Below are 12,400 nucleotides of genomic sequence, written 5' to 3' on the forward strand. Positions count from 1 at the left end.
GAATCTTTCGACTTGTTTTCTGACTGGTGGTACAGGGCCACTGATAAACACCTCAGCATTCAGAGAGCTGACTGTGTTCAACAGATCACTTAAGTCTCGTTTCAGCACTTCAGATTGTCTCTTCACAACATCATTGGTCCCTATGTGCAGTATGTTGTTTTTCACATTTGGATGTGCAGCCACGATATGCAGGACTCTCTCAGTCATGTCAGAGACCACATCATTGGGAAAACAGAGTATTTTGGTGTTTTAACTGCACATGCTTCTTAAATCTTTTATAGCACAGTCACCCAAAATCAGAGTTTGAGGCCCAGTCGTTAGCTTTCCCTGTAGCCTTTTATTTTCAGATTTACTCTCAGTCTTTACCCAGCTGTGTGAAGACGAGAGGTTATCCAGATCGGACGGAGATCCAGGGTCCTGCAGCAGTGGAGCAAATCTGTTCTCCAGTTGCACATTCGGTTGTTGGGGAGGTTTGTTGTTAGCTCTCCCTTTCGCAGCTTTCCACAGCTGTGTCCTACTAATAACAGGGGTTGAAGAGGCACTCTGCCTGGATGATAGTGCAGGCCAGCCAGTCGCATCACAAATCTCAGGGCACTGGGTTCTGCCTGTTACTGGTTCTCCCATTTTTCTCCCATGATTTACTCTTAGACTTTGCTCCAAGAGAGTTCCAGGGAGGACTACCACTTGTAGATTTATTATCCGGTTCACAGCCCTCCTGTTTCTTGGTAGTATTGGTGGTGCTAATTAGCCGTGTGTTAGCATGCTCTTGTCCACTGTTTTGAATCCATAGTAAGGTGGTGTCATTCCCACATAGTCCATTCACTTCAATGTTCACTTCCAACCGGTGAATTTTGGTTTCCAGCACTGCAATCTTCTGTAGAAGTCTGTGGTAGTCGTCCGTGGAAAAGGGAGGCATCTTGCTGCTAATTAGCTTTAGCTAAGTGCCACGTTTCCAGTTACTGCAGTACAGGCTTGTGCTGCTGGTCAAATTTGAAGCCCCCATCTTTCAATTCCATGTAGATGAAAGAAATGTGGTAGGCACATATATTATGTAGCTTTAATTATATTTGAAATGTAAATATAATATAAACTGACTGATAGTTGATATTGTTGGTTTATCCAGTGAAGCTGTTTTCAGTTCTGTGATTTAAAATACAGACTGCTTCAGCTTCTGCACTGTTACATGTTGATAAATAAATATCAACATTTCTATATATGCAATGAACAATATAAGAAATACATAAACATAAAATCTAATGTCCTGTCATCATTCATTTTAAATGTGTGAGGTCATCGTCTGTCCGTGATGCTGTAACATGATTGATGAACATGGTCAGGGTGTGTTTCTGGGCTTCATGTTTTGTGTATAATTATTGTTCTACCTCACACAGGCTCCACCCTCTACTGGACTGGACTCCGCCAATCACACGCATACAATCACTCACTGAAATTTGCATGCTCATAGCCAGTCAATCAGGATGCACCTACTGATTATGTGTGTCTCACACAGTATACGTCACATCTCACTCCACTGCGTCAAGAGCAAACCAGAGCTCAAGATTGATCTCTGCGTCGAGGATGAGTCCCCTGCTTCGCCCAGGCCTCCGCCACCGCCGGACGCCTTGGCTTAGACTGTCTCAGCAGCTTCACTGATAGATGACGACAACAACTCTCATCTGTTTCTGCAACATCGCTGACCTTCGGAAATCCACTGCCAACTTCAGTTGGCCATGATGGTGGCGAGCAGCGTTATATCCTCACTGGGGAATAATACCTCACGCCTGCACATTGTCCAGGGGGAGGACGATTCATGTCTGCTTAGTGTCAGCTCTGTTTTCACTGCACAGGACCAGCATCCATAGCTCACCTCTCAGTTTACGACAGCGTGCTGTAGGGTAAAACCCCTTCATGTTTTGAAGGCAGACAGAACAAACCTTAAACAACCAACCAGCTCTTTCTTCAACACCCCAGGAATGCTGGCCAATAACATATAAGTGAGAGTCCCAAACTCCTCACTGACCAGTCCATCTAAACAACCTCCTGCAAACAGAAAGGATCAGATAAGGAGGGGTTCCTTATCTGATGAATGAAAAATGCTACTACAGTAAAAGTACATAAGTATTATGAGCTTGATGTAGTTAAAGTATTGCAGTAAAAGTAGTGGTTTGGTCCCTCTGACTGATATATTATTATATATGACATCATTAGATTATTAATAGTGAAGCATCAGTGTTAGAGCAGCATGTTACTGTTGTAGCTGCTGGAGGTGGAGCTAGTTTACACTACTTTATATACAGTTAGCTAGTTTAGTCCAGTGGTTCCCAACCTAGGGGTCGGGCCCCTCCAAAGGGTCAGCAGATAAATCTGAGGGGTCATGAGGGGTACATACTGCTTTTTGTAAGACATCAAAAGCCAAAAAAGGTTGGAAACCACTGGTTTCATTTTTAACAGTGTGTTGTATTTTAAAAGCTTGTTATATTATCCATTGTGTCAAATCTTCATCTGAGAAGAATCATCATCTGAAACTAAAGCTGTCAAATAAATGTAGTAAAGTAGAAAGTACAATATTTCCCTGAAATGTAGTGGAGCTGAAGTATAAAGTAGCATCAAATGGAAATACTCAAGCACAAGTACCTCAAAATTGTACTTAAGTGCAGTACTTCAGTAAATGTACTTAGTTACTTTCCACCACTGTTCCCCTGAATAAAGATCAATGTTTGTAATAAACAAAATAACAAAATTGACTTATGGGGGATTAATTTACTCAAACTTAAAACCAAATCAAGACAACAGTTGGACTGATAGATGAATCAGTCAGGTTAATGATGAATCAGCATTTTGTTTCCTAATAACTGCAACTATCTGTCAGTTTTAGTGTTTACAACAGTAAATGAGGTCAACAACCTTTTAACAGCTTAAGAAACATGTCAGAGTTGTTGTGTAGTGTTGGTACCCGTATTAAAAGATCTGTAAGTCCTTTCATAGCAGCTTTGGATATCGTGCTTTGACTTTAGTTTGTTAGAATGTCCTTTAGTTTACATTTGGATAACAGATTGTGCTTTTTAAAATATTTACAGAACAGTAATTCATCTACATACAGGTAGAAGTCAGACCAGTTTGTTCTGCCTCCTGCTTTGAATGTGTTCATGTGTCTCCATCACCTGACGTCTGGGCTGCTTCTATGTGTTTCTCTTTCCTCAAACTTCTTCTTTAAATCTTCAATCAGGTGCACCTTCTTCCCTCTTGAATCAGTTCTTAACTTTCTCATTGTTTTTCTTTCAACACAATTAAGTTACATCATGTGATTCTTCCTCACTTCTGATTCCTTCACTTAGTCTGAAAATATAAAAAAACTTTAACTTGTATGGTGTTAATTACAGTACTTGTGGACAAACGACACACAGTGTGAATACATCAGTAGTCAAGTTATCCAAACTATCAGCTACATTAACATCACTGTAATGTAAAGCAGCAGCATACTGGACGGTTAAAACAACACTAATGTCAATTTAACACACTTTAGCTCCACTGAAGAGTTTTTCTAGCTACTTGCTTTGTTGTATTTTGTCTGACATTATTATTTGATGCCGTACATCTTCATGTCAAATATGATCCTCTGAACTATGATTCATTCGTCTATTCAAGCGGCTCCAGCCTGCCTGCTGGCTTCAGCACGGAGGGTTCGTAGCAGAAGCTGCTGGTGGTTTGTTGGTCCGTGTTAACAGTAACGTCTCCGTGTCTCATTCATATTTATTGCAGTCTATGGTCTCATACAAGGACACAGTGTTCAAACGAGCGCTCCTAGAAGCTACGGCAGAAACTGCAGTAGGAAGCAGGTCTGATTAACAGTGATGAAAGTCTACGTAAGTTACGTTATTTTTGAATTTGAGAGCTGGCTAAACGGCGTCATACACATTACGTTTTTTATATTCGGGCTACACTCAAACCGTTCGGGATTTAAGCCTCAAACTGTCGTCTCAAAGATAGCAACACACACACACACACACACACACACACACACACACACACACACACACACACACACACAAACAAACAAACACACTCACACAGTGAAAGTGAAAGTCACACTGACGGTCTGAGAGCAGTTGCTGCTTTTCTTGTCAGTCAAATGTTTTTTGAAACTTAAAGCAGGAGGAACGTTTAAACGACTCGTGTTTGTCTCCACTTTGCTGCTGCAGAAGAAGAAGACCAGCAGAGTGACAGAAAGCTGCAGGTAAAGATTTCTCTCCTCAGTTTATTTATTTCATGTGCTGCATGATGTTAGCATGTTAGCATGTTAGGACTACATGCTCTCTGTGGTTAATGAAGGTTTTATGTTAATGAAGTCACATGACGAGCTGTTTTACAGCTTCTTTAACTTTTAGGATTTTAGTTTTGAGATTATTCAAACGTTTGTTCGTCATTAACAGGAAACTGTTTCTTTTTATTGATCATATGGACATACTGTGAATCTTTTATCACACTAAAGATAAGAGATAAAAACAAAACAGTTAAAACTACAACTGACAAGAGCAGAGTTAAACAGGACAGAGAACAGTGTCTGTTTTAGTTTGTTCAGTGTGATGATCGCAGAGGGAATAAAAGATGTTTGTAGATGTTTTTCTGGGACTTTGTAGCATCGACCTGCTGGCAGTAAAAGGAAGGACTGATGGAGGGGTGAGAGGTCCTAGAAACACACTGAGCCGTGTTGGAAGTCTCTCTGACAGAGAAGCGTTCAAACATCACTGTTGACCGGATGCTCAATGCTGTTTCTGTGTCTGACTTCCTGTCCAGCTTGATCTGCTCTGTGTTGCTTGACGCGATCTCCGTCAAATATAGACGAGGCACCTTTCTTCAGCACAGCGGAGCGGAGAGTCGCGTCTGACAGGCGGTGGGATTTAGGCGTAACATGGGGGTGTTCCATCAACGCAGCCTGGCTAGAATATAGAATATGTCAGTGCAATAAATTCAGTTATATTTAAATGTCAACATGTAGTATTCAGTATTGAATACATTTCAATTCAGTTGCTGATATAATTCAAATTATTCTGGCAAAGATTTGTTTCCATATGATTCAGTGAGCTGAATTTTAGAGGCCACATGCACATATCAAGTGTCACCTGCAGGTGGTGCTGCAGCACTGTGATAAATACCTCAGTGGACCTGAGTCTGACTCTAATGCAAGAATGTACACAAGGCCGGAGTAAAGCTGCCCGAGCAGCAGCCCATTTGACCACTTTGGCTGAGCTGCCCCTCTGAAGGAAAAAAAATGAGGCTGCATGAATTCAAGCAGCCCATAACTGCTAAAGTTAGACAAAATTAAATCTCCATATCATCCAAACTCTGTAGGCCAGAGCTGTAAAAAAAAAAAAAAAAAACGTGACACATGTCCTTGTTTAAAAATAATTACGTTTTATGATGTGACTTAAGGTCTGGTTAGGTTTACACACAAAAACTGCTTGGTTAGGTAAAGATCATGGTTTGGGTTAAAATTTTATTTTTAAAATATTTTTGGAGAACAGGAGCGAGGAGCAGAGGAGCAGAGGAGAAGAGGAGCAGAGGAGAAGAGGAGCAGAGGAGCAGAGGAGCGAGGAGCAGAGGAGCAGAGGAGCAGAGGAGCTCGGACAGGAGAAAGAAATGAGTGGAGCAAAGAGGAGGAGGCTTACACACTTACGGTATGTCACACATCACTTCTGATCTAGCTAGTTGAAGTTTATTGTCCCTTGGTTCATTTTCAGTCTGTTGTCAGGTTTGTCATCATCATGTCTTGCCATCAGTGCTTTCACTCAATATTAAGGTTTTCCTTTTCCTTTGTCAATTCTCCTCATTTAAATGCAGAGATGAGCAGGACAGGGCAGATGATGAGAGAGGAGCGGAGCAGTTTGGACAGGAGAGAGAAATGAGTGGAGTAAAGAGGAGGAAGCTTACACACTTCAACGAAAGGTACGTCAGACATCACTACTGATCTAGCTTAGCTAGGCACATGTGCTGAAGCCGTTTGTATCTTTTGTAATATGTTTACTAGGTAATCCAATCATGATGTAAGTTGAAGATGTAAGTTGTAAGTTGTGGTGTAGTTGAAGTTTATTGTCCCTTGGTGCATTTTCAGTCTGTTGTCAGATTTGTCATCATCATGTCTTGCCATCAGTGCTCATATTTAATATTAAGGTTTTCCTTTTCCTTTGTCAATTCCCCTCATTTAAATGCAGAGTAGAGCAGAGGCAGGGTGATGAGAGTGGAGCAGAGGAGCTCGAACAGGAGGGAGGAGCAGAGGAAAGTGGAGCAGAGGAGCTCGAACAGGAGGGAGGAGCAGAGGAGCTCCGACAGGAGAGAGGTATCCATTGTTCTGAAACAACAGCTTAAACAGAGTTTCCACAGTATCGTAAGATGGCTCTGCATTACCATATTCAACTCTACGAGCCAGTGCCAGTCGTTTCTGCTTACAGCCACAATGTTTTGTAAATCCACAGATACTTTCTGTGGTGACTATGATTTGGATTGTGATTGTTTGTTCATGCTTGTTGTCGTAAACTTTTTGCATTCATTTGATTTGTTCATTCTAAATTCACGGAATTAATTGTGCTTATAAGCCCAGGATCATTGAATCTCGTCTTTCTATAGTAGTATTATTTGTTATTGTTGCATCGAAATTCATTAACACCCTATAAACAATCCTGCCCACCCATAGTTCCCCCAGTCACAATTCTCTGGTGCTGCTGCTGCCGCAGCTTGTCACATTTGCGTCATCAGGCAATATTGACTTTTATTATGCTATCACATGAACAAATCTTAGCTAGCTAGCTAGCTAACATACAGGCAGCAGGCTACATGCAAGATAACTCATCAGTAGGGATGGGTATCAAGAACCGGCACTAAATTGGTACTAGTTCATGACTGGTCAGTATTGAAATATTGATAAGCTCCTGGACAAATGGTGTTGCTATCGGTCTTTATATAACGTTAATTTATTCTAACATAGCTGGCATAGGTAGTGGTAACGCCCTTTCAATGCTGATTGCTACCCGCCATAAAACAGAAAGAAGAGAGGAAGAAGAAGAAAGTGCTGCAGCAGGCTGAGGAGACAGCTGCTAACCAGGGTGAGTCTGAGACGGAGGCAGGAGCAGGAGAGCTGCATGGCGAGAAGAGAGGCCTTGCATGTGCTTGTCAGGCTCAGAGATAGCATCATCTTTACCTTCTGCTTAGAGGTGGTGAATTTACAGCTCATAGCAACTTAATATGATACAGTCTCTTGCTTTTGTTTGATATCTAGTGTTGGCAAAAAATGTTGCTGACACTAGATATCACCAGGATAGCTCCTGCTAAGCAGTTAGCATGCATTAGCTTGGAGGGCTAACTTGGTTTGTTTATATTACGTGAATGTTGCTTTTTTCCCCGTTGACCAATCCATTGGTTGAAAAGTAGGCAGAAATTCAGTTGTCCGAGATTTTCTTTGGTTGACCACAGCCCTAATAGTTATAAAAAAAGGTCTTCAGTTATTAACTCAGGCCACAGTTAGCATTGATTTTAAGCACTTCTAATTTAACTGTTATGTTCGTAAATGTATTTATTTCTTTATGTATTTATTGGGACCATGTACAGTGTTAAACATAAATGTTACCATTTGATGTACTGTACCAGAGTTAGCTAATAGCTAATTTTCATCTGCAGTCCCTTACAATTAAAACATATAAGAGAGCAATAACAAACAGTACAAAGCAAAAAACACACAGGGCACATTATACAAAATACAAAGCTAAACACAAAAGCGCATCACATACACTCACAATGCCAACTAGAAATGACTAATGTAAGTTTGTCAAATTAAAAGCAAGATTATTTGTGTTCATGAGTAGACCATGAGATGAAATTTAGAGTCAGTGGTTACAGAGCTGAGTTGCTTTTGCAGATTTTTAATTTGGTTTTAAATGTACTGATTGAACTACAGTTCTTCATATCATCAGGTAGGACGTTCCACTGAGTTGTGGCTTTCACAGAGAAAGCTGACTGTCCAAATGCAGTGTGATGAAATGGTCCAATCTTGTATAGAGGATAATCTGGAGGATCTAATAGAACTTACTCAGCGAGTGAACACAAAATCACATAGTGGAGGAGGACAAACCTTTTAAAATTTTATAAACTAGGCACAAATTTGAGAATAATCTAAAATTCTCAGAGCTCAGTTAATTGTATTTCTCCAGAACCCTACAATGATGGAAATGCATTGGCTTTTTGTCCAGAGTTTTTAGAGTTTGTTTGTAAGGACTCAAGAGGTTTTATGGCTGTTTGTCCAGCCTGCCCCCAACATGTGATCAATAAGACATCTGGGAAAGAATCATTGCTGTATAAATATCTTGGCTGCGTCCAAAGAGAGACAGTTTCTAACATGTCTAAAATTTGCAAAGTTGTACTTTATGGTTTTAACCTTTTTTAAACATGTTTCTTAAAGTTCAAATTTGGATCCAGTGTCACATCAAGATATTTAAAATCAGTGACTATGTCAATCCTTTAACCTTTGATGAGAATATCAACGTTAGGAGGTTGTACCACAGTCTTAGAGAAAAACATACCTTTTGTCTTGTTTACATTAAGACTCAGACATGATTGATCAAGCCAATCTGTGATCCTTTCCAATGCAATTGTTAGCTTAGCAGCAGCTAACTCAGCTGTTATCTGCTATCTGTTATCTCTGAGGGAGATCATTAATATATAGGCTAAATAATAGGGGACCTAACACTGACCCTTGTGGAACACCCATTGTGCACTTCGGGTTACAGGACAGTGTGTCACCAACTTTAACACATTAGATAAATATGAAGACATCCATGCCAGTGCTCTTAATGAGAAGTTACATTTAGAGAGTTTCAATATTAAAACATCATGATTGACTGCGTTGAATGCTTTACACAGCACTAAAAATACAGCACCGACTACTCCTCCTTTGTCAAGTCTTGATTTAATTTGCTCTATTAAGTGCAAGGTAGCAGTTTCAGTGGAATGATTTGCTCTAAAGACAAATTGCATACAATGTAGACCAAAGTTGCTTGTATTAAGAAATGTTGTCAATTGTTTAATGACAACTTTCTCAGCAACCTTTGAGAGTACTGGCAGTATACTTATTCGTAGTAGATTGTAGTTTCTAGTTTCAAGGCGGTCTCCTGATGTAAGAATAGGCGTGACAACGGCACATTTCCAGTCATCACCAGGAAAGGAACTGTGTTTAAAAGACAAGTTAATTAATGAGCAATGGGGGAGTTAAAATATGTTTGATGTTTGTCTGATTTAACAAACATGGTGTCAAATTGAAAAGCATCTCTACTTTTGGAGCTTTTTTTAAGTTGATGATCAAAAAAAGCTGATGATTTTGTTGCATTTTATAAGTAAATTGTGGTTATCAGTGAGGAGTGCAGTGGCATACTGTTTCTTGCTTGTGGTGGGGGACAAAGGGGGTTGTATTGCCCCCAGTGGTCCCAACCTGTTGAGACAAAAAGCCATAATTATATTTCAGTATAGTCTGGTAGCATTTGCCATTGTAATCAGCTCATTATAGGATATATTTGCAGAAAGAGACATAACCTGAGCTGCAAATTTGAGACTTGCTTGACTATACTTTGACTAGTTTTTGGCTGGACTGCAGGGACCAACACTACAAACGCAAATGTCTGTCCCTGATTAACTGACTGACTGACTGACTGACTGACTGACTGACTGATGAAGTTACACGATTGGTCGGCCGAAGCTTTGGACAGCTAAGTATCCCAGAATGCATTTTGCACCAATCAGCAGAGATAGCAGAGATTTTGAGTCAGGCTAAAAACTGTTGCAATTTTCACTGCAGGACTGTTAATATGTCACTTAATTAAGTTTTAGTATTTTCTAAAGTAACTGTTTAGATTCCCAACATGTAGTCAGTTTATGCAAATAACACCTCTCTGTGAATCTACTGCAACATTTTTGGAGATCTTTCAGCACCGCTGGCTGGGTGAGACCAGCCGACCACCTCTTTGCTCATTCACCGCTGGATCTAATGTCTTTGCAGCATTTTGATATACAATATAATTCCTTTTGGAAGATAAATGTTGGTCTCACAAATGAAATCTAACAATCATAGCTGTCACATTAGTTTGTCTGAATGTAAAGTGAAGCCTTATGGGTTTTACTGGACAGAACAACAGCGCTGCATATGCACAGATATCACCACATTTGCATACATATGAATGTATTAAAATGAACAGATCAGTCTTTGTTAAATTTTGTTTTATTTCATTAAGCTACATAACAGTTTGGATTTTTATTATAGCTACATTACAGACTGAATAACATAATTTACTGCATCTCTCAGCAGGAACACTGCTGTTTCAGTTGCAGAATGATCGTACTGTGTTGTCCCGTCCTTGGAGGTTTGTTCTCCCAAGTTGAACTTGCCAAGTCCGAACTTCTAGGTATTGAGAAAGACCCTATGTCAAATTGGCTTCAGTTAAAGCCTGGCACACTTCATGGAGGCTTAGTTTGCCACGTGTCGACGCTTTTTGTATCCATCCCTCTAGTGTTCATACATGGTCCAGTCATATACAAGGTTTTGACTTGCTCTTGTTCAGGTTCGCACATGTCTATCTTAAGGGGCAAATGTGAGTGAAGTACTTGCACTGTAGAGCCATGATTTAACTAACTAACTAACTAACTAATGCTTTAATGAGGACTGGGAGTCCTTGTGATCTGATGTCTGCACTGGGGAATGAATCACCTATTAGTCTGTCTTGTCTGACACACATAATAATTAAATTGAATATACTGTATCTGCTTTTTTTCTCTTTTGTTAAATACACAAACAGCTACTAACCCTGTGACGAAGACTTCACCACCAAAGAAGCGCCTCTTACCCAGAGATGAAACTCATCTAACAGTGAAGAAGAGGAAGATGGGTAAAAATGAATTTTTTCTCTTTTTTTTTACACTGTAAAGGAACATTGTAATCATTCAGATTGGTTGTTGTTCTTGGGTTGTTTTTGTCTTTTTAAGACATCTGTGGTTATAATATCCATAAAAGTTAACTGATATCATCTACAACCAAAACTGTACAAAAGTTTATGTAATGGTGTTAAAAAACTGGACTTTTCTAAGCTCATTAAATAGACATGACTTACCTGCTCTTGCACCATACAGCTGAAAGTGTTCTCAGGCTCTTTATCGCATCCTTTCAGATGCTCCCTTGTCATCCGATTGTATTGAAGCCTCAACGTCTTCCTGTAATCCTGCAAACAGAATCAAAAACCTGAAGCAGCCTACAACCGGTCCGAGAGCTTTGCCATTTAAAATCCAAAGAGATGGTATGTTTGGATTTTATCATATTATTCTATTATGTAAGACAATTAAGCCAGACTGTGATGCCAAAATGTACATTTTATGCCACTGGAGGGTTTAATGGGTCCTTGACTTTCTGACTTTTTCAGATGCTGCAGTGCTGACCAGCACTGCTGAAAACTCACTTCATGTGTTTGTCAGTCGAACCAAAGACCTGGAACAGCCTGAAACTAGCCAGCTGCTAGCTACAGTCCAGGCCCATGGTGAGTTGGGATTGTTGAGATGCCAGAATGGACATTGTAGTAGGTATGGTAATTGTAGTTAGGTATCCATCTTTAGGTTTTGTGAGAGCAGGGTACTTTTTTGCTGAATCAGACCTCTTTCTTGCTGATATATTGGTTGGGTTCTGTTTTCTGATGCTGCAAAAGTTTTGTTTACATCAGTGCTGCTTGTCAGTGCTGGAGGGACACAAACATAACATACTCAATATAGCAGTGTCATTTATTTAAATAATGATAATATGTACACATCTATGAGTCAAACTGTGTCCTAATATATAAACTGCTACAGTAGGACACAAGGGGGGCTTGCCATTTATTATGACACCAATGACATTACATATGCAACATCAATGAAAAGTAAACAAACAAAAAAGTACTTACTCCAACGGCAGAGGGTAGTGCTGAGAGAAACAAGCAGTGTTGGGCAGCTACTTGGAAAGTGTAGTGAGCTAAGCTACCAGTTATTCAACATTAAATGAAGCTCCACGACACTGAAGCTGTTCCCCAGAGAAATGTAGCAAGCTAAGCTGCAGCAGCATGGCTAAAGTAGTTTGCTACATCAAAGCTACTTATATATTTTTTATTGTATGATGATGATGATGATGATGATGATAATTATTATTATTATTATATTTTACATGATTTGCAGTTTAAAAAGTGGTATTTTTACTAGGCCCACTCTGTACTAGTAGCAGTATCTACATAAATTCCAAGCAAATAATTATGACTAACCACCATACTTTGGTTTTGTAGAGACTTTCATTTTTGTTGTACCCTCTGCTGGTCAGTGTTAAAAACTACAAATGTAATATTTCAGAGTA

At 39.7% G+C, this 12,400-nt stretch overlaps 2 protein-coding genes across 4 annotated transcripts in view; one reads left to right on the forward strand and one right to left on the reverse strand.

Moving 5' to 3' along the window:
• The window catches only part of LOC137192205 (interferon-induced protein 44-like), a 116,130-nt gene that overhangs the window by 47,338 nt on the left and 56,392 nt on the right, over window positions 1–12,400 (reverse strand). The gene's annotated exons all lie outside the window — the stretch shown is intronic.
• LOC137192182 (titin homolog) overlaps window positions 3,546–12,400 on the forward strand; it is a 196,854-nt gene continuing 187,999 nt past the window's right edge. Inside the window, exons 1-8 of the mRNA XM_067602693.1 lie at window positions 3,546–3,863; window positions 4,200–4,234; window positions 5,523–5,675; window positions 5,839–5,943; window positions 6,210–6,334; window positions 10,830–10,919; window positions 11,199–11,324; window positions 11,448–11,561. Coding sequence (XP_067458794.1) covers window positions 3,852–3,863; window positions 4,200–4,234; window positions 5,523–5,675; window positions 5,839–5,943; window positions 6,210–6,334; window positions 10,830–10,919; window positions 11,199–11,324; window positions 11,448–11,561 — 760 coding nt within the window. The 5' untranslated portion in view covers window positions 3,546–3,851. The remainder of the gene's footprint in view (window positions 3,864–4,199; window positions 4,235–5,522; window positions 5,676–5,838; window positions 5,944–6,209; window positions 6,335–10,829; window positions 10,920–11,198; window positions 11,325–11,447; window positions 11,562–12,400) is intronic.

This window comes from Thunnus thynnus, chromosome 11 (assembly GCF_963924715.1).
Source record: "Thunnus thynnus chromosome 11, fThuThy2.1, whole genome shotgun sequence".
NCBI lineage: Eukaryota > Metazoa > Chordata > Actinopteri > Scombriformes > Scombridae > Thunnus > Thunnus thynnus.